The 22,643-nt window shown below is 42.3% G+C and overlaps 1 protein-coding gene across 2 annotated transcripts in view; it reads left to right on the top strand.

The window, feature by feature from the left end:
• ATOSB (atos homolog B) overlaps positions 1–22,643 on the top strand; it is a 436,391-nt gene that overhangs the window by 326,159 nt on the left and 87,589 nt on the right. For both annotated transcript variants that reach the window (XM_078674669.1, XM_078674668.1), the window contains 2 exons: positions 2,821–2,879; positions 4,027–4,126. In XM_078674669.1, coding sequence (XP_078530795.1) covers positions 2,821–2,879; positions 4,027–4,126 — 159 coding nt within the window. The remainder of the gene's footprint in view (positions 1–2,820; positions 2,880–4,026; positions 4,127–22,643) is intronic.

The following is a 22,643-nucleotide window of genomic DNA, read 5'->3' on the forward strand; positions in this document are numbered from 1 at the left end:
TTACCCTAGAACAGGTTTACATCAACAACTTGCCCCTTGGCTAGAGACAGTTGCACGATGGATGGCTAACTGCCCACTTAAATTGAAGGGAAACAAAGCCAAGCTGATGGTTTTAGGAAACAAGCCAACACCGCAAACAAACCTCGGAGGGCCAGAGTTCCTGGGGGCACATCCAATCCCTTCCTTCCCCATTACGAGCTTAGGTATGTGGTTGGATAGCTCTCTATCTATGGAGGCTCAAGTAAAAATATTTACATCATCTTGCTGTGGCCTTATCAGAACTCTACGGAAAATCATAGACCTCCTACCTACACAATCTAGGAGAATAGAGGTCCGAGTGCTGATTCTTTTTTGCTTGGACGATGGGAACTACCTGAATATGGGCTCACCCAAATGTATTATCAAGGGACTCCAATTAGTCAAAAGTGTGGCAGCAAGGACTATCCTCAAGCTTCCCAAACATACCTCAGCGAAACTTGCAGTGGCTTCCTTGCACTGGCTTGAGTGGAGGAAAGGATACAATTCAAGGCATTTTACTTGGCGCATAGAGGAATCAACCATAATAGTGGATCTTCTGGTACCTTACACTCCTAGCAGGACCTTAAGATCCTCCAATGCGAGATTGCTAAAGGTCCAAAGGATCAGATTGGGGGATGTGTATCCTTGTCGCATTGAGCCTCAGCTTTGGAATGCTATGCCCGCTGAGCGCAGAATATATATGAACGAGACCAGATTCAGAAAAATGCTTAAAACATGGCTTTACCACCACTAGCCTTAGACATGTACTGGCTCAGAATCCCGCTAGACAACACGATGACTCACGCAGCCCTGGGAAGCCCTCGGGCAGCTATGCACTTTAAAAATCTGCTGAGCATCAATCCACATAGCATAACTTGAGGAGCGCTGTTAAAGGGTGGTAGTGAGGGAATTCATAGCAAAGGAGCTCATTGGCGAGGCGCCAACAAACATTGTCGCACCGAGGGTCACCATCCCTAACGCCGGCCTTTGATGTTGCAAATTCGAGGGGCCTCACATCTTCCATTTCGCCCGGGGCCCCAGAAGTCCTAGGACCGGCCCTGCCTCTAGGGACCTTGTCTTTCACAGGCCGGTCTCATTGTATCCATTCCCAGAAAAATCCACTTGTCACAGTTCAGCTGCACGGAAAGCAGAGCGGGTTGGGTGGTGTGAGGGGCGTCAGGGCGTTCTGCTGTCATTATGATTGTTTCTAGAAACATTGCCATGAACGCAGTGCTGCTTTGTTCCTTTTAGAAGGACACAATGGCACCCGTGGGATGTGAGGGTCAGCAGAAAGCCTCTTCTGCTCCAGTTTCCACCGCACTCTGGACTGACATCCCTTGGAGTCGGATACCTGGTCAGAGATGGAGCTGCTAGAAATGCTGCCCCTGCGGACCGGTCAGGCACCACTGTTTTGCCATCATGGGACTCTGCCTGCCGAAAGCTCGGCCCAGTATAAAAGCCCCCATCGTCTCTTGTTGAAGCTGGTTACCTAAGCGCAGTCGTAAGTGTTATCCGTTTGGCACGAGTGGTCTGGAGCACATGGATGTTGTAGACATGCAGCTGATCTTGTTAGTAAGTTGTGAGAACGTTTGACCTACGCTGATCCCTAAACTTCAGGCATGAAGTGTCTTCTAGGTCATTTTGGCAGGCAATAATAGTTAACAGGCATGGAGTAGGAGGTGCCATTAGTGTGGTGAGTGGGAAGGCAACGCTTATGATCGAGATGTCTGTAGGACAGAGGTCCTCAAAGCTTCCCATGCCAAGCCCTCCTTACGTAAATTTTGCCCATGGCATCTCAAAATTACATATTTTCTCACAACTATTATGTTAAGTTAAACATTTTGAGGAAGTTCAAAAACATTGCGTGGTGTTGGCACACATACATGGAACACGTGTCAATTTATCACAGGAAATGTGTGCAGTGTAAATGTTGCAAGCATCCCAAATATTTCAAGTGATAACTAGGTTATATATTCCTTTTCCTTACAGTAAACCAGTATATGAAATTAAAAACCTATTTTAAGTGAGGAAGCTCGGATGTTTAAGGGACTTAAGAGGCAGCAGGGAGCATTGTCTAAGAACGCTTTAGAAAAATGTATAGTTATAGCGTTTTTAACTTGTTTAACACTTAGACACTCTGCAGTGTATAGTTTTCCCTTTTTAAAAGAATGTTTTGGCAAGTATGTGGATAAAATGACATTGGCTTTGAGATACACTTGTGACGTGCTCAGGAAAACTTCCCAATAGCAAACTAACACCAGCACAGCTCTTGCCCCCCTCTAGTCTCCCCTTTCGGCCACTAATGGAAGGGCTTGCTCCGTAGTTTTTAGATTACAGCCCTAGTGATTGTGGGTTTATCCTAGGACGAGAGGAGGAGTGTCTGACATGACCTGCTATATTTTCTGATTTGCTTGCTTTCAGCTGGTCAGGTGAAGCTTTCCATAGTGGCTGTCCTATAGCAAATGATTCCACTGCAGTTCAGTACACTTCAGAGTGTCTTTGCCATAGGATCTGCAGAATAGCTTCAACTTTTTTTGGGAAGTTTAGGCTATTTGGATCTGGTTCTCTAAGTTTTGGTTTGCTGGTTTAATAACTATACTAGGTGCAAGGACTGGAGAGGAAAATACACACAAGAGGCACAATGTCGTGACAAGACAGGGCCTGGCCACATCATGGTAGGCTACCTGACTTTTGTTTCAATAAGATCACCTCGCCTCCTCCTAGGTCCAATCGGGAAAGACTTCAGATTTAAGTAGGTGAAGGTCGACTCATAATCATCTCTGTCTCTCTTTTTCCTGGTAGAGTTCATCAGATTGCACTAATGTTAGCCGACGGCTGAAGAGTGGGCTTCGCTCAAAATCGTAAGTGTCCTGCATCGCTTCATATAAATTTTACTTTCTTTGGCTGCGGCACCACGGGTAGCGTCTAACATTCCAAAAACAGATCAGCATGTACCGTTTGTTGTTAATATCATAGGAGGCTTAAAAAGTGGCAAGGTTAGCGTAGGACTGTGAATTGTCGGCTGCAGCGCTTCGACAAAGCTTTACGAACTGCTGACACTGTTGCCATTTCTTATAGACCAAGCCTCACTTAAGCAGTAAAGCTGACATTTCTTGCTGGAAGATGGGATATAAGAAATGCTGTCACTTGAATAATTCTGGTCTTCTTAAATTCACTTTTATTGCGGAAAGTTTATAAACAAATGTTCAAGAAATAGTGTTTTCAAAAGTACACCATTACACTGCCAGTGCCATAAATACAACGGCCAAACATTTTATAACTAAGGAGAAATAACTTGATTATTGAAATGATCAGGAGAAATATGGAAAAGGGGTCAGAAGAAACATGAAGAGCAGAGGGAAAAATGTGGAGAGTAAGTCCATAGCGAAAACTTGTGTATAAACTTGAACATTTTTAACCGTATAATTTAACATTGTTGCCCATACACTATTACATGTCTGAACTATCCTGCAAGAGACCTTTTCACGATACGATGAGGAAATAAGACCTTCCAGTCATACTTCAACTGCATGTTTTTAATGGTACAGGATTTCCAGTTTAGCGCACGTTAAAGTCCTTAAGCCCCACATGACTTGGTCAATGATATTTTCACACAGTCAAATATGATTAAATCGGGTTACATTTTTAAATCCCTAGAATAGTCCTGTTGTTAAACTCGATCACATTGTTTATGTACTTACCAAATGTCAATTCTGTGAACTTTTTCAAGTTTCATCAGCTTTTACTCCCCCAAAACAGTATAAGTATGGAAAATGGACAAAGGGTGGGAAAAAAGCATTTCCTATTTTATAAGAATATTGCACCATGGGTATAAGGATTTCTTTGGATTAAATGGCTTTAACTTTCAATGTAAATGCTGCTTTGTAGTTCAAGGATTTCTATATAACCTACTGTGGTATTTATATTACAGATTGAGCATGGTATACATCATGATTAGTTAGAGATTGAGTGGACAAAGATGCCTCTCTTACTTGTGTTCTTTCATAGGCGACATCTTCGCAGCCTTCGGAAAGGCACGGTTGGCAGACCTCCCTCTGGGTCCTGGACGTCGTCCTCCATCAGCCGGTCTCTGCTCGGGAACTTTGAGGTAATGTCAGAATAGAAGATTGAAACTGTCATCCTTTGGTTCGTCCAATTTATCAATCCTCAGAACATGGTTTGCCGCTGGGATACACATGCTCTGCATACTCCTGCCATCTAATGTCAGACTTGTACGTATGCATGTTGTTTTCCTTTAAAGAAGTCTTTTGAGTCACAGAAGGCACCTTGACTTCTCTTTTGGTCTGCCTCGATGAGGACTACTTTGCTCCGAATTGCAGGAAAGAAGGTTTTGAGAGTATGGCGTATCGCCAGGACCTTGAGGTAGTCGATGTGGCGTCCCTGGCATTGAGGGCATCGCACCGCCGGTATTGTCCTGTCATCTAGATGTGCCCCCCGCAGCCTCATAGGCGTCAGTGTGGTATTGGTCATCTGTGGAAGGGTCTGCCCTGCATCAGGCGGTGCTGTTCCACCACTCCTGAGAGTAATGCGCGCTCTTGCTCTTCCAAATGGCCTCCACTTGTGATGGTTGCGTCTAATGGCACACCTGCAACAGATGCATGTGGGGCCGCATGGGGACCATGGTGATGCTTGAGGCCATCATACCTAGAAGACACTACGAACCGACGCATATAGGGTAAGTAACGTTTTCCTTTCCTTCTCCATGATGTTTAATGTTTGTTATATGAACTGGTTTTACATGAGTGGGCTTAATACTCAGCTTCCTGAAGGAAATAATCAGAGTATTGGCCTCCGAGAATGAATCGCTCATGGTATCGCCCTCTCTGGGAGAATGCCTCCACAACATCTCCCGCCCAACCCCTTCACCCCCTGACTCCTACCCCCTCAAGTCCGCTCTACTCCGTAGAATGAATTGTTACTGTATTAAACTTACTGATTTAATAAGCTTTTTAATTAGCGAATTAGTGTGTCACGTGTGGGGGGCGTGGATCTGTGGGTTTTACACTTTTATGTGCCCTGCAAAAGAAATGCTTCGGTGTTGACTGTCAGAAAGAAAACTCTCCTGGTGTCCACCTCCCAGAATGGAATGACTTTAGCTGTTATCTGACAGTAAACTGCTCCCAGTATTGACCTCTGAGCATAAAGTGCTGCCGGTGATGATGATCCAGGAGGAAATGCCCCTCGTTGGAGCTCCCAGAATGAAGGGCTCCTGGTATTGTCTCCGGCAAAGGGAAGGCTCCTGGTTTCGGTGCTTGCAAAGGAATTGTCCTACTAAAAATAAATCCTACTAGTGTCGGCTATGGAGGAATAAAGGATCCCGTTAGCAGCTTTCCATAATGATTTGACCCAGCTATTGGCATCCTCGAAGAAAATCATTGCAATATCAATTTAGCAGAAGGACGCGCTCCCAGAATTGTCTACCCAGAAGGAAATGGTCTTGAATCGGTCGATCCTATCTCCTAAGAGTCACAGTAGTATCAGCATCCTTGAAGGAAATGTAAACTTCTTTTGCTGTTACTGGCAAGTAACATAAAAACTGATGATCCGACAGGCAGGAAAGACAACCTTTATAAATTGAACTGCAACTTACTGTGAAACAGATTTCCATGCCTTAAGAAATCACATTTTTTCCATCTAACTGAAGTGCAACTATAGGCGCAATGTAGCCATTCAAGGATAAACTGTGGCTTTTTAGGACCCTACTATTCCAAGCTTTAAAGAGCCTTTCTGAGATCCAAAATGCACTTCTAAGAGTATGAGGGAAGGATGGTTTTTAGGTTGTCAGAGAGCGGGCGCTCAGCCAGTGTAGAAGCACTGTAGAACCAATGGAGTGTGGTGCAACTGGGTGAGTGGATAACCATATAACCACCCAAGGAGAAGCGAGCAAGCTCACTAATCCACAATAACACAAAATGGCAAACCCTATGCACACACTTGACGAGTAGAAAACGGATACAATGTCCTGATGTAAGAATTTCAAAATGCAGAGAAACAACAGTGATATGCAACTAAAATATATGAGTAATTGAATGTCAATAAAGAAGTCTTGGTCTCCTTGTTTTATTCCAACACCGCATGTGAACAACCAGCCGACACTTGTTCTTCAGGGCTGGAAACAATACAGAAAACAAGGAGCTATACTTGGGGATATATACATTTGTATGTGTGATCCTGAATAACACTTCAGGTCAGCCGTTGAGACAAGCATCACATTGGATTCTCTCATGCATAAGTCTATGCCCCTGAGATGGTTGTTGGAAAACATCCCTAAGTGTGCTATCGTGCTCATAATATGCTCGTGCATACCATGCAATTGGGGTGAACCGTTGTGCACTTAGGCACCCTAATCGATATAGTGAATTCACACATATATATCATCTACTGTAGTAACCAAAGTTGTGCATGGTGCCGTGCTGCACTAAAGTCTATGCCGAGTGTTAGGTATCATGCGTGTAATATGTGCTCGGTGACATAGCAAAATAAAATTTCGACACATACCTCCATTGGTTGTGTATTGGACCATAAGGCCTGTCGTGATCGATAGATATGAGTGGATTTTAAGAAACAAGAGAGGGAAGACAACGGGAAAGAAGGGGGGATAGAAAGAAAGAGAGGTCGAAAAGTTAGATCTATGAGGATATCTATTATTATAGACTGATCATTCGACTGAGCACTTATTAAGGTTAGTTCTAGTAGATCGCTCAACCGTTATGTTTTATTCGCGTCATCAAAATCAGGATATGCATTTAGTAGCGACAAGAAATAAAAAATAATAAGAAAACGGAAAGCTCACCGCTCTTCCGGTGATACTTCCGACCCGGAAGGGCCCAAGACCATCCAAAACGTAATTGAAAAATGTGGTATAGTCGCTGCAATAGAGTTAAAGAATATGGAGTTATATATGTCCCCGTATTTAGGGAGGGGAATTAGAGGTGCTGAATATGATTCTCGTTAGGGCTGGTGACTTATTTGGTGCCATATTCATCTGGCTGCCCTCTAGTAAGAGGAACGAAACCGTACCAAATATATGCATGCTAAACAACATCGTAACATCTCCTGATGTGTTAATATGTCAGTTTCCTTGATCACAATAAGTTGATGCTGCTGACAAACTTAAAAACTTTACTGTAGCTTCATCTAATATATTCACGTCGTATTCTATTTTAAATTGGTTAGAGTTTTGTATATGCAGACTTCTACTAATATTATATAGACGATCAAAATACATAAGGCATATTTAAATTACCTTATAAGCGTAGTGCGCTTGTTCTGGGTTGCCCGGGGGAAGGTGTATTACTCGATCGCTTAGTGTCTGAAAAGTGATACACGTGCAGGGTGTTAGACTGACTCATAGGTGAGTTGGCACCAAGCATGTTACTCGACATTCCGTTTAGAATTCCGATTCAGGCAGCCTACCTGACAAGACGGGGTGCCTCGATTATTGCGAATGATTCCGAAGCCTGTTCCGGACTTGGTGTCTGTAAGACAAACAATCCGGACAGGCGGGTTAGAAATCTCCCAGCTATCATACTTGGCAAGACATATCATGTCACCGGCTAGAAACCCCGCGGTCGCGTTACCTGTAGACGTCTTGCTGCTTCTCTCTTCTCTCCCGGGTCTCCTCGTTCGAAGTGCGAACACGTGACCCGGAAGTGAACCCGGATTAAGTAGCGTCCCGCCCACTGGTGGCGAAAACGTCATCCGTGTTAGCTAAATTTAAAGTGATAGATGTAGTGAGAGGGAAACTGCTCAGAATCGGAGTTTCACATTTGTTTGGGAATTAAATGTAGTGCTCCATATAGAGAAAAGAAAAAGAAAAAGAATTACGTGTCAATCCGCAAATTGCGGTAGGTGATAGTTATCCGACGTATAGTGCTGGTGAATAACATGCTCAGTGCACTAATCCATAGCGGTTACTCCAAAATTTGTGAACACGCTTGTGAAGATGTTGCAACTATCTCGCATGCTCTCGCAGCGGTGGTAGAGAAACGTGAAATGATCTCCTCCCAACCTCTCTTACAATCTACAAGTGTCACTGGTAATTATGATTATAAGTATCATATCATCCAAATGCATCTTACGGGATGTACAGTGGTTATGCTTATGGTTAACATATTTGTATAGTGCATAGACAAACATGTGTTGAACTAGAAACCTAGTAGATACTACTATGACAAACAGCAAATTACGTTAATACAGCAGAATAATCTATATATTGTTGTCTGAATTATTATGTGTTGGTACAGGGTAAATTCACTATGACAAATGACAAATTCAGTATAAGTCCAATAACTCAGTATGCTTCATCCATTATGTCATAGTTATTATGTTTCGTACATAGTGAATTCTTCTATTTTACCTTATATCAAGTTAGGAATTCAGTCACCTAAGAAGAATTGAAGCTCTGAATCATAGTTTAGGCCTAAGCCGACTGCGTACATTTTCATGATCCACATGGCCTCCGTGCGTCGTAGTTTTAGTTCCCTGTTGCCTCCTCTGATCCCTAGGTTTACTACATCAATGCCAAAGAAGGAGACAACTTTCTCATTCTCAGAGTTCTGGCAACTAGCCACGTGCAGTGCTACAGGGTATCTGGGATCTTGTTTAATTATGGCCCTCATATGTTCCGAGATCCTGTCTTTGAGGGCACGTATGGTGCTTCCAACGTACTGTTTACCACATTTACATTGTATTATGTACACCACATATTTAGTTAGACAGTTAATGTTAGTGTTTATAGAGAAACATTCACCTTTGGGATTAAAAAATTGTGTTGTCTTATGTTTGGCCCACCTACACATGGCACAGAATCCACATTTGTAAAAACCCTTGTTTTTGGAGGAGAGCCAATCTGTTGCCTGTAGACCATGGGGTACAGTGGGACTCAATCTATTTCTGAGGGTGTTACCTCTCCTGTAGCAAATCTGGGGCCTGTCTGTGATAAATGGGATTAAGGATTTCTCATTCTTGAGTATTCCCCAGTGTTTCGTCATGCTTTTTCTCAAAGTGTGGTGGAGAGAATTAAATTCAGTGATCAACCTGATTGAGTTGTTTGTGAGCTGAGGTTGTGTTCTAGGTTGTAGCATGTCTTTTCTTACAGTTTTGTTGATTCTCCTTTCTGCTTGTCTGATCACGTTACTAGTGTAACCTCTTTTGGAGAACCTGTTTTTCATGTCGTCTACGCAGTCTTTGAATTGGGATTCTTCACTGCAGAGCCTTCTGGCTCTTAAGAATTCACCATACGGTATAGACTTTACCTGGTGCGGAGGATGAGAGCTGTCAGCATGTAATATAGAGTTACATGAGGTGGATTTTCTAAAGAGCTTACTGTGTAAGGTGTTGCCTACCACATATAGTTCTATATCCAAAAATTCAATTCTAGTTTGACTATGTGTCATGGTAAATTTAATTTCCCAAGTGTTGTTATTCAAATAATTAAAGAATTCCATAAGTAGTTCTTCTGTGCCTGACCATAGGAGAATGCAGTCATCTATGTAGCGTCCCCAGAAAATTATGAAGTCAATATATTGGGAGCCCTTATCACCCCAGATAAGATCCGATTCCAGGTTGCCCATGAAAAGGTTAGCAAACGACGGGGAAAATTTCGATCCCATCGCTACTCCCTTCTTTTGGCGATACCATTTCTTGTCAAACATGAAAAAGTTATTATTCAACACAAGTTCCATCATTTCTGATAGCATCGCAGTATGTTGGTACAGTGAAGCTGGTCTGTTCCCCAAACATCTATTCATAGCCAGTAGTCCCAAATCAATATTAATGCTAGTGTAAAGGGACACAGCGTCCATAGTTACAAGAAATGTGTCCGGTTGCCACTGGATATCAGACAGAATGCTCAGAATGTGTCTGGAATCTTGTATATATGAAGGAAGATTGTGTACTAAGGGTCCTAGAAAGAGATCAATGTATTCTGCCATCCTCTCGGTAGGACCCCCTATGCCCGAGACTATTGGTCTACCCGGAGGGAAGGGCTGGTTCTTATGTACCTTGGGGAGTGTGTAAAGCCATGGGTATGTTGGTCGGAAAATTTTGAGATAAAGGTATTCCTGGTCATTTAATAGACCCGATTGTTTCCACAGCAATAGTTTCTCGTTAATCTTGATTGTCAAAGGACCTATTGGATTAGATGATATTGATTCATAGCAAGTAGCGTCAGCTAGTTGACTATGAATTTCTCCCTCGTAATCAGTTTTGTCCATTATTACAACGTTACCGCCTTTGTCGGCCTCTTTGATGACAATATGTGCATTGCTACTGAGAGAAGTTAAGGCGGCTCGTTCTCCGATTGTCAGGTTGTCTAGATACTTGAATGATTTTGCTGCATTGCAGATGTTAATTCGTTCAATGTCTTCTAGTACTCTCTTGTGAAACTGATCTATTACATTCCCCCCTGAAAGTGTAGGTACCCATCTAGATTTGCTTTTCAAGCCACTCGATACGCTATAATCTGGGTCTATGTCGAGCTCCATTAAAAGTCTATCCATGTCGTATGGTGAATCTTCCATATCAGTAATAGACAAGAGTAAATGTGTAGCTTGTACATCTTTTATTGACAAAAATTCTTCTGTGTTGGCAAGGACAGGAATATTCTTTTTACCCACATCAGTATTGGTTTTGTCAGAAAAATGTTTCTTTAACTTAAGGTTTCTAATAAACTTAAATAAATCTATTTTAAGTTTACAGAGATCGCCAGTGGCAAAAGGATTAAAACTCAAACCTTTGCTTAACAGTGATATCATGTTAGGTGTCAGTTCTTGTGAGGAGAGGTTGATTACTTGTACTTCTGTCTGACTATTTGTGTTCAGTTCCTGTTCGTGCCTGATCTTAACTTGTCTCTGTACACTGTCCTTTGATCTCCTACCCCTACGGGTTTTGGATCGGGTGGATCTCTCTGGACTGGGAACCGGTTGCCTCTCCTGATTCTCTGGACCTCCTGAGAAAAAGTCGCCACACTGCCTGCGGCTAAGGTTTCTGGTTCCTCACTGCTAAGTCCCGCACTGCTGATAGAAGCATTGCTGGACGAGACTGAACTAGCTCCTGTTGTGGATGGAATATTCACATTTCTGGTCTGATTGCTGGGAATGAGTGGATCATATTTGCTGGCGTAGGTGAATACCCTGCCCTGTTGGTAGTCATTTTCATCTCGTTTAATCTGTCTAGCTTTCCTATTTTTAATGTCATTTTGCTGTTTGAGAAGAATATCATCCAGGATATCATAGTTCTTTATTGTAGCTTCAGGGATATTTAAGTCTTTGATTTCTTGTTCGACCACAGCAATATCTGCTTGTAACTTAGTAACTTTGCGGTCCGAACTTTCTATTAAAATATCTATAAGGGTCATTGAGTTTGCTGTGAGTGAATCTTCCCACTTAGACATAAGGTCTGCATCTAAGTTGTCGTAAGTGGGAAAGATTTGACCTCTGAGGCCCCTGGGTATTCTTTTTAATCTCAAGTATTGTTTGAGAGTGGTGCCGTCCCACCACTTCGCATTCTCCTGTTTCTTAAGACGTTCAAGTTTTATAAACTTGTCTCTAAGGCCTTCCTTCCGCGGAGGGTTCGTACTGGTGGTGGCAGTTGTGGTGGACATGCCTTTAGCTAGATTATCAAAAAGTTCCTCTGCAGCTTTGCTGCGATCCATGTGAGCTGATTCAATTGTGGGTCTAATAGAGGTAAACAACTCAGGTGTGGCTGTTTGAGAGTGCTAGGCGGCAACCCTAAAATGACTAAATGAATTTGAGGGAAGGATGGTTTTTAGGTTGTCAGAGAGCGGGCGCTCAGCCAGTGTAGAAGCACTGTAGAACCAATGGAGTGTGGTGCAACTGGGTGAGTGGATAACCATATAACCACCCAAGGAGAAGCGAGCAAGCTCACTAATCCACAATAACACAAAATGGCAAACCCTATGCACACACTTGACGAGTAGAAAACGGATACAATGTCCTGATGTAAGAATTTCAAAATGCAGAGAAACAACAGTGATATGCAACTAAAATATATGAGTAATTGAATGTCAATAAAGAAGTCTTGGTCTCCTTGTTTTATTCCAACACCGCATGTGAACAACCAGCCGACACGTGTTTCATCGCATCTTGCGAATCTTCAGGGCTGGAAACAATACAGAAAACAAGGAGCTATACTTGGGGATATATACATTTGTATGTGTGATCCTGAATAACACTTCAGGTCAGCCGTTGAGACAAGCATCACATTGGATTCTCTCATGCATAAGTCTATGCCCCTGAGATGGTTGTTGGAAAACATCCCTAAGTGTGCTATCGTGCTCATAATATGCTCGTGCATACCATGCAATTGGGGTGAACCGTTGTGCACTTAGGCACCCTAATCGATATAGTGAATTCACACATATATATCATCTACTGTAGTAACCAAAGTTGTGCATGGTGCCGTGCTGCACTAAAGTCTATGCCGAGTGTTAGGTATCATGCGTGTAATATGTGCTCGGTGACATAGCAAAATAAAATTTCGACACATACCTCCATTGGTTGTGTATTGGACCATATCTATCGATCACGACAGGCCTTATGGTCCAATACACAACCAATGGAGGTATGTGTCGAAATTTTATTTTGCTATGTCACCGAGCACATATTACACGCATGATACCTAACACTCGGCATAGACTTTAGTGCAGCACGGCACCATGCACAACTTTGGTTACTACAGTAGATGATATATATGTGTGAATTCACTATATCGATTAGGGTGCCTAAGTGCACAACGGTTCACCCCAATTGCATGGTATGCACGAGCATATTATGAGCACGATAGCACACTTAGGGATGTTTTCCAACAACCATCTCAGGGGCATAGACTTATGCATGAGAGAATCCAATGTGATGCTTGTCTCAACGGCTGACCTGAAGTGTTATTCAGGATCACACATACAAATGTATATATCCCCAAGTATAGCTCCTTGTTTTCTGTATTGTTTCCAGCCCTGAAGATTCGCAAGATGCGATGAAACACGTGTCGGCTGGTTGTTCACATGCGGTGTTGGAATAAAACAAGGAGACCAAGACTTCTTTATTGACATTCAATTACTCATATATTTTAGTTGCATATCACTGTTGTTTCTCTGCATTTTGAAATTCTTACATCAGGACATTGTATCCGTTTTCTACTCGTCAAGTGTGTGCATAGGGTTTGCCATTTTGTGTTATTGTGGATTAGTGAGCTTGCTCGCTTCTCCTTGGGTGGTTATATGGTTATCCACTCACCCAGTTGCACCACACTCCATTGGTTCTACAGTGCTTCTACACTGGCTGAGCGCCCGCTCTCTGACAACCTAAAAACCATCCTTCCCTCAAATTCATTTAGTCAGTTTAGGGTTGCCGCCTAGCACTCTCAAACAGCCACACCTGAGTTGTTTACCTCTATTAGACCCACAATTGAATCAGCTCACATGGATCGCAGCAAAGCTGCAGAGGAACTTTTTGATAATCTAGCTAAAGGCATGTCCACCACAACTGCCACCACCAGTACGAACCCTCCGCGGAAGGAAGGCCTTAGAGACAAGTTTATAAAACTTGAACGTCTTAAGAAACAGGAGAATGCGAAGTGGTGGGACGGCACCACTCTCAAACAATACTTGAGATTAAAAAGAATACCCAGGGGCCTCAGAGGTCAAATCTTTCCCACTTACGACAACTTAGATGCAGACCTTATGTCTAAGTGGGAAGATTCACTCACAGCAAACTCAATGACCCTTATAGATATTTTAATAGAAAGTTCGGACCGCAAAGTTACTAAGTTACAAGCAGATATTGCTGTGGTCGAACAAGAAATCAAAGACTTAAATATCCCTGAAGCTACAATAAAGAACTATGATATCCTGGATGATATTCTTCTCAAACAGCAAAATGACATTAAAAATAGGAAAGCTAGACAGATTAAACGAGATGAAAATGACTACCAACAGGGCAGGGTATTCACCTACGCCAGCAAATATGATCCACTCATTCCCAGCAATCAGACCAGAAATGTGAATATTCCATCCACAACAGGAGCTAGTTCAGTCTCGTCCAGCAATGCTTCTATCAGCAGTGCGGGACTTAGCAGTGAGGAACCAGAAACCTTAGCCGCAGGCAGTGTGGCGACTTTTTCTCAGGAGGTCCAGAGAATCAGGAGAGGCAACCGGTTCCCAGTCCAGAGAGATCCACCCGATCCAAAACCCGTAGGGGTAGGAGATCAAAGGACAGTGTACAGAGACAAGTTAAGATCAGGCACGAACAGGAACTGAACACAAATAGTCAGACAGAAGTACAAGTAATCAACCTCTCCTCACAAGAACTGACACCTAACATGATATCACTGTTAAGCAAAGGTTTGAGTTTTAATCCTTTTGCCACTGGCGATCTCTGTAAACTTAAAATAGATTTATTTAAGTTTATTAGAAACCTTAAGTTAAAGAAACATTTTTCTGACAAAACCAATACTGATGTGGGTAAAAAGAATATTCCTGTCCTTGCCAACACAGAAGAATTTTTGTCAATAAAAGATGTACAAGCTACACATTTACTCTTGTCTATTACTGATATGGAAGATTCACCATACGACATGGATAGACTTTTAATGGAGCTCGACATAGACCCAGATTATAGCGTATCGAGTGGCTTGAAAAGCAAATCTAGATGGGTACCTACACTTTCAGGGGGGAATGTAATAGATCAGTTTCACAAGAGAGTACTAGAAGACATTGAACGAATTAACATCTGCAATGCAGCAAAATCATTCAAGTATCTAGACAACCTGACAATCGGAGAACGAGCCGCCTTAACTTCTCTCAGTAGCAATGCACATATTGTCATCAAAGAGGCCGACAAAGGCGGTAACGTTGTAATAATGGACAAAACTGATTACGAGGGAGAAATTCATAGTCAACTAGCTGACGCTACTTGCTATGAATCAATATCATCTAATCCAATAGGTCCTTTGACAATCAAGATTAACGAGAAACTATTGCTGTGGAAACAATCGGGTCTATTAAATGACCAGGAATACCTTTATCTCAAAATTTTCCGACCAACATACCCATGGCTTTACACACTCCCCAAGGTACATAAGAACCAGCCCTTCCCTCCGGGTAGACCAATAGTCTCGGGCATAGGGGGTCCTACCGAGAGGATGGCAGAATACATTGATCTCTTTCTAGGACCCTTAGTACACAATCTTCCTTCATATATACAAGATTCCAGACACATTCTGAGCATTCTGTCTGATATCCAGTGGCAACCGGACACATTTCTTGTAACTATGGACGCTGTGTCCCTTTACACTAGCATTAATATTGATTTGGGACTACTGGCTATGAATAGATGTTTGGGGAACAGACCAGCTTCACTGTACCAACATACTGCGATGCTATCAGAAATGATGGAACTTGTGTTGAATAATAACTTTTTCATGTTTGACAAGAAATGGTATCGCCAAAAGAAGGGAGTAGCGATGGGATCGAAATTTTCCCCGTCGTTTGCTAACCTTTTCATGGGCAACCTGGAATCGGATCTTATCTGGGGTGATAAGGGCTCCCAATATATTGACTTCATAATTTTCTGGGGACGCTACATAGATGACTGCATTCTCCTATGGTCAGGCACAGAAGAACTACTTATGGAATTCTTTAATTATTTGAATAACAACACTTGGGAAATTAAATTTACCATGACACATAGTCAAACTAGAATTGAATTTTTGGATATAGAACTATATGTGGTAGGCAACACCTTACACAGTAAGCTCTTTAGAAAATCCACCTCATGTAACTCTATATTACATGCTGACAGCTCTCATCCTCCGCACCAGGTAAAGTCTATACCGTATGGTGAATTCTTAAGAGCCAGAAGGCTCTGCAGTGAAGAATCCCAATTCAAAGACTGCGTAGACGACATGAAAAACAGGTTCTCCAAAAGAGGTTACACTAGTAACGTGATCAGACAAGCAGAAAGGAGAATCAACAAAACTGTAAGAAAAGACATGCTACAACCTAGAACACAACCTCAGCTCACAAACAACTCAATCAGGTTGATCACTGAATTTAATTCTCTCCACCACACTTTGAGAAAAAGCATGACGAAACACTGGGGAATACTCAAGAATGAGAAATCCTTAATCCCATTTATCACAGACAGGCCCCAGATTTGCTACAGGAGAGGTAACACCCTCAGAAATAGATTGAGTCCCACTGTACCCCATGGTCTACAGGCAACAGATTGGCTCTCCTCCAAAAACAAGGGTTTTTACAAATGTGGATTCTGTGCCATGTGTAGGTGGGCCAAACATAAGACAACACAATTTTTTAATCCCAAAGGTGAATGTTTCTCTATAAACACTAACATTAACTGTCTAACTAAATATGTGGTGTACATAATACAATGTAAATGTGGTAAACAGTACGTTGGAAGCACCATACGTGCCCTCAAAGACAGGATCTCGGAACATATGAGGGCCATAATTAAACAAGATCCCAGATACCCTGTAGCACTGCACGTGGCTAGTTGCCAGAACTCTGAGAATGAGAAAGTTGTCTCCTTCTTTGGCATTGATGTAGTAAACCTAGGGATCAGAGGAGGCAACAGGGAACTAAAACTACGACGCACGGAGGCCATGTGGATCATGAAAATGTACGCAGTCGGCTTAGGCCTAAACTATGATTCAGAGCTTCAATTCTTCTTAGGTGACTGAATTCCTAACTTGATATAAGGTAAAATAGAAGAATTCACTATGTACGAAACATAATAACTATGACATAATGGATGAAGCATACTGAGTTATTGGACTTATACTGAATTTGTCATTTGTCATAGTGAATTTACCCTGTACCAACACATAATAATTCAGACAACAATATATAGATTATTCTGCTGTATTAACGTAATTTGCTGTTTGTCATAGTAGTATCTACTAGGTTTCTAGTTCAACACATGTTTGTCTATGCACTATACAAATATGTTAACCATAAGCATAACCACTGTACATCCCGTAAGATGCATTTGGATGATATGATACTTATAATCATAATTACCAGTGACACTTGTAGATTGTAAGAGAGGTTGGGAGGAGATCATTTCACGTTTCTCTACCACCGCTGCGAGAGCATGCGAGATAGTTGCAACATCTTCACAAGCGTGTTCACAAATTTTGGAGTAACCGCTATGGATTAGTGCACTGAGCATGTTATTCACCAGCACTATACGTCGGATAACTATCACCTACCGCAATTTGCGGATTGACACGTAATTCTTTTTCTTTTTCTTTTCTCTATATGGAGCACTACATTTAATTCCCAAACAAATGTGAAACTCCGATTCTGAGCAGTTTCCCTCTCACTACATCTATCACTTTAAATTTAGCTAACACGGATGACGTTTTCGCCACCAGTGGGCGGGACGCTACTTAATCCGGGTTCACTTCCGGGTCACGTGTTCGCACTTCGAACGAGGAGACCCGGGAGAGAAGAGAGAAGCAGCAAGACGTCTACAGGTAACGCGACCGCGGGGTTTCTAGCCGGTGACATGATATGTCTTGCCAAGTATGATAGCTGGGAGATTTCTAACCCGCCTGTCCGGATTGTTTGTCTTACAGACACCAAGTCCGGAACAGGCTTCGGAATCATTCGCAATAATCGAGGCACCCCGTCTTGTCAGGTAGGCTGCCTGAATCGGAATTCTAAACGGAATGTCGAGTAACATGCTTGGTGCCAACTCACCTATGAGTCAGTCTAACACCCTGCACGTGTATCACTTTTCAGACACTAAGCGATCGAGTAATACACCTTCCCCCGGGCAACCCAGAACAAGCGCACTACGCTTATAAGGTAATTTAAATATGCCTTATGTATTTTGATCGTCTATATAATATTAGTAGAAGTCTGCATATACAAAACTCTAACCAATTTAAAATAGAATACGACGTGAATATATTAGATGAAGCTACAGTAAAGTTTTTAAGTTTGTCAGCAGCATCAACTTATTGTGATCAAGGAAACTGACATATTAACACATCAGGAGATGTTACGATGTTGTTTAGCATGCATATAATTGGTACGGTTTCGTTCCTCTTACTAGAGGGCAGCCAGATGAATATGGCACCAAATAAGTCACCAGCCCTAACGAGAATCATATTCAGCACCTCTAATTCCCCTCCCTAAATACGGGGACATATATAACTCCATATTCTTTAACTCTATTGCAGCGACTATACCACATTTTTCAATTACGTTTTGGATGGTCTTGGGCCCTTCCGGGTCGGAAGTATCACCGGAAGAGCGGTGAGCTTTCCGTTTTCTTATTATTTTTTATTTCTTGTCGCTACTAAATGCATATCCTGATTTTGATGACGCGAATAAAACATAACGGTTGAGCGATCTACTAGAACTAACCTTAATAAGTGCTCAGTCGAATGATCAGTCTATAATAATAGATATCCTCATAGATCTAACTTTTCGACCTCTCTTTCTTTCTATCCCCCCTTCTTTCCCGTTGTCTTCCCTCTCTTGTTTCTTAAAATCCACTCATATCTATCGATCACGACAGGCCTTATGGTCCAATACACAACCAATGGAGGTATGTGTCGAAATTTTATTTTGCTATGTCACCGAGCACATATTACACGCATGATACCTAACACTCGGCATAGACTTTAGTGCAGCACGGCACCATGCACAACTTTGGTTACTACAGTAGATGATATATATGTGTGAATTCACTATATCGATTAGGGTGCCTAAGTGCACAACGGTTCACCCCAATTGCATGGTATGCACGAGCATATTATGAGCACGATAGCACACTTAGGGATGTTTTCCAACAACCATCTCAGGGGCATAGACTTATGCATGAGAGAATCCAATGTGATGCTTGTCTCAACGGCTGACCTGAAGTGTTATTCAGGATCACACATACAAATGTATATATCCCCAAGTATAGCTCCTTGTTTTCTGTATTGTTTCCAGCCCTGAAGATTCGCAAGATGCGATGAAACACGTGTCGGCTGGTTGTTCACATGCGGTGTTGGAATAAAACAAGGAGACCAAGACTTCTTTATTGACATTCAATTACTCATATATTTTAGTTGCATATCACTGTTGTTTCTCTGCATTTTGAAATTCTTACATCAGGACATTGTATCCGTTTTCTACTCGTCAAGTGTGTGCATAGGGTTTGCCATTTTGCACTTCTAAGAGTAGTCCGATCTTGTAGGCTCAACAATTTAACCTCCACAGAAGATTCCTCCCTAATATTTGGCAGAAGGATACATAAAGATGTTAATTCGGGAGCAGCTCTGCTCCAGCCCATCTCCTTTCGTAAAGATGAGGATGATTATTGTTGAGGTAGGAGATGTTCATTTGCACATACATTAAAATCTCCAATCAGACGTAGAGGTCAGCAGTAAACTCGTTGTAATTTCTAGTTTGTCCACCGGTCAACTTTCATTTCCTCATAAAACACTATCGGTTATTACAGTTTGCAGTGTTTCAATAATTACAGTATGCAGACCGGGAACCATGGTACTCGTGTGCTCACAGCCAATCATAGTAGTGAAAACAAATTCAGTAGCTGGAGGGAGATGTTTCATAGCCTATGATTGGATGGAAGCACTTGACTGTATCTTAAGCTGACAGAGGGGGAGAAGGAGAACTCAATTGTTTATTTACTCAGGACCCAGAAATGGTCTTGCTTGCTTGTCTTGTGTGCAGTCAGTGGACTCTCTGTGGTAGTGTTTATTGGAGGAGCCAGTTGTGGATAGGCATTCACATTTGCACAGCATTGGTGTGTGTGTGTGTTGTGCAGCAAGACAGCCTGGTATGGCAGCTATAAAGCAACATAAAATAACCCTCATGTTCTGTGGTAGCAAGACCTCTACATGGGAGCAGGCTGCAGGTGGAGTGGGACCAGCTGCTAAGAGTCCAAGGGCTTCATGTGACACCTTCAGCTGGACTTGACCTTTTTTCTCAGCAGCACATTTCATGTTGGTTTTTTTTAGGCCAGTCTTGCTGTGTGGCCCAGAATGTGATATGTTGGTGATTTAAAACTTAGAAGGGGCCAAATTAGTCACAAATGATGTGGACCCACTTGGCTGCCACAGAACAAGAGCCTACAGTTGTTCTAAGGTGGGTGGTGTCTCGATGGATGGATACACACGCGGACGCAGCCAATACAAGGAAGATTTTCCCAGTGTGTTTGCTGGGAAGCTGCCATTGCTACAAGGGTACAGTAAGTATACCGTTCAGTGGAAGAGAGAAAGGAAAATCTTCTGAAGTGTTAAATACAGAGTGCTGGGAGAAGGATGGAAGGCGAATGGATGAGAGCGTAATAGTCATGACAGGAGACACCTGAAGACAGTATAGGCTGATGTGAGTGCCCGAGATGTATGAATGAAGCAGAAGAAAGAGTAAGGAGAAACAGGAGGGTGACAGAGCACCTTACTGACATGCATCAGACTATACGTGTCATATATATGGGAGAGAGTGATTGAGAGAGTGAGAATGAGATTGTGAGGAACAGAGATGGAGGGATTGAAGGGGCATTGAACAAGAGGCAACATCTGCTGGGGGTGGAAAAGAGTGCAAGAGAGAGGATGGTAGAAGTAAATAAGTGCCTGGGACATGTGGCAGTGTCTGTGTGCGAAAAGTTTCTGCAAACTCAACATGTGTTGACTCAACAGTAGTGAAGACACAGCTGTAGCTACAGAGTAAGAGAACAGGCGGCTCTTACAAGGGGATCAACCCAGTTCAACTTCTCTTAAAATATGTGGTTAGTTGAAGGATTACATGTTCTCCCTCCTCCCTACCACCCAAGAGTTTAAAAACATTTCAAGGAAGGCACAACTTATGGTATACTTGCTTATTCAAAATATGCATGCATCCATACCCCCATTCATGCTTGGTGTGGTTGAAAAGTAGTGTTTTAGGTGCTCTCTCTCCAGTAAATCTGCACTGGCTACACGGAGTTAAACCAGATGTATGGAAGGATAATAGAAACTAGTTCAGCAGTTAAATCATCAAGAAGAGCCTTCCAGTCCACAGATGTAACTGGGATTTGAGAAGGTGTTTGGTAACAATTCAGATTCAGCCTTTAATTATAGAGTCTGTAGCAAGAGGTTTTCCAACGTGTAGTTGGACATCAACAAAGCAAAGACCTTTGTCTGTCCTTGAATTAAATATTGAACATCTCCTCTGAAGGCTCGTCTTCAAGCCATGTGTACGTACCTCATTGCGCACACTGGAATTATTTGTTTTTAAAGATTCCCTTTATTTTGGTAAATCCGCATCCCTTGTCAGTAATCCTGAACCCCCTGAAAGTGGGAGTAGAGTCAATCAGTTCTAGAAATCAAGAGATCTGACGATTGACCTTCAGCGTACTGCTTCTCAGGATGGGTTCATGTTGATGCCCCAGTTACAGGAGGGTCTCTACGCCCCAGTGGTCCGCGATGAAGGTAAAAGTGGTAGTGAAATAGGTAATCACAGGATAACCGGAGGACCTCTTGCTCAGAAATGGCATTTCAACTGTCACGTCCACACCTCATGATTGTGTAAGATGGCTCATACAAGGGCGACAAGTGCATAAGACTGAGTAGCAAAGGGATTGAACCGTAGTTTGAGTTTGGAACTGTTCGACTGCTTATTGAGACATCTGAACTATTCTGAGGCAAGGTGGAGTTTGTGCAATCTGGAAAACAGTGCTTGGTGTACTCCTCGCGGAAGCAGGTTGATATCACTTATCTGAGCAAGGTCTGAAGCAACTCTATTGCCCCAATATCTTCCAACAAAATCCGTTATACAATTTTTTTCTGGAATGTACTCATTCCCTCATTTATACTTGCCACTAGATAACCTATCTAATTCTCCTTCAGCCTGTATGCTTTTGAGATTGTTTTAGTTTTTTTTAAATCAGTTTATCGGTTTATAGATTTTGTCATTTAAGTGCAGCGCAATCTGAAATTTAGTGGCCTATGATTCAGCCATGGTGCAAAGGCAAGTTACATTAAGGTAGGTTGTAAAATGTTTTAATCCGGTCATCGCAGGTTAGGACAAGTGACTGTAGGCAACGAGGTTGGGAAAGCAAATAGTCACAGATTTAGCAGTTCTAGACAAAAACATGAAACAGGTTAACATCAAACCAAAACTCAGTATGGTTCCGCAGTGCTCTAGGAACGTGTTCGGGTCAAAACATGCATAGTTAATCTATTTATTTTTGGAGTTTTATATAGTGCTAACTAGACCCGGAGGTATCAGAGGGCTTTACATAGATGGGAACGAGATAGTTGCATAAGTTACATATGTGTAGATCCAAATACATAGTATAGGGATGGATAAAAATACAAAAATGTACAGTTGACCTCTGAATAGATTATATCTAAAACTTTTGAAATGCTGCTTGTAACAAGGGCTAGACACATACACATAACAAAAAGAGTAGAGGGGGATAGGGAATTGAGCATATGGTAGATGGATCAAATTCAGGTCCCGCAGACTGGCACCAATTAGGGTAACACCCGGGGTCAGTCCCTCCAACCGGGCCGGAACAAAGGTAGACCCATTCGAGTCCTGTGGAAATACCTCAAATGGG

Source organism: Lissotriton helveticus, chromosome 2_1, assembly GCF_964261635.1.
Source record: "Lissotriton helveticus chromosome 2_1, aLisHel1.1, whole genome shotgun sequence".
In the NCBI taxonomy this organism is placed as follows: Eukaryota; Metazoa; Chordata; class Amphibia; order Caudata; family Salamandridae; genus Lissotriton; species Lissotriton helveticus.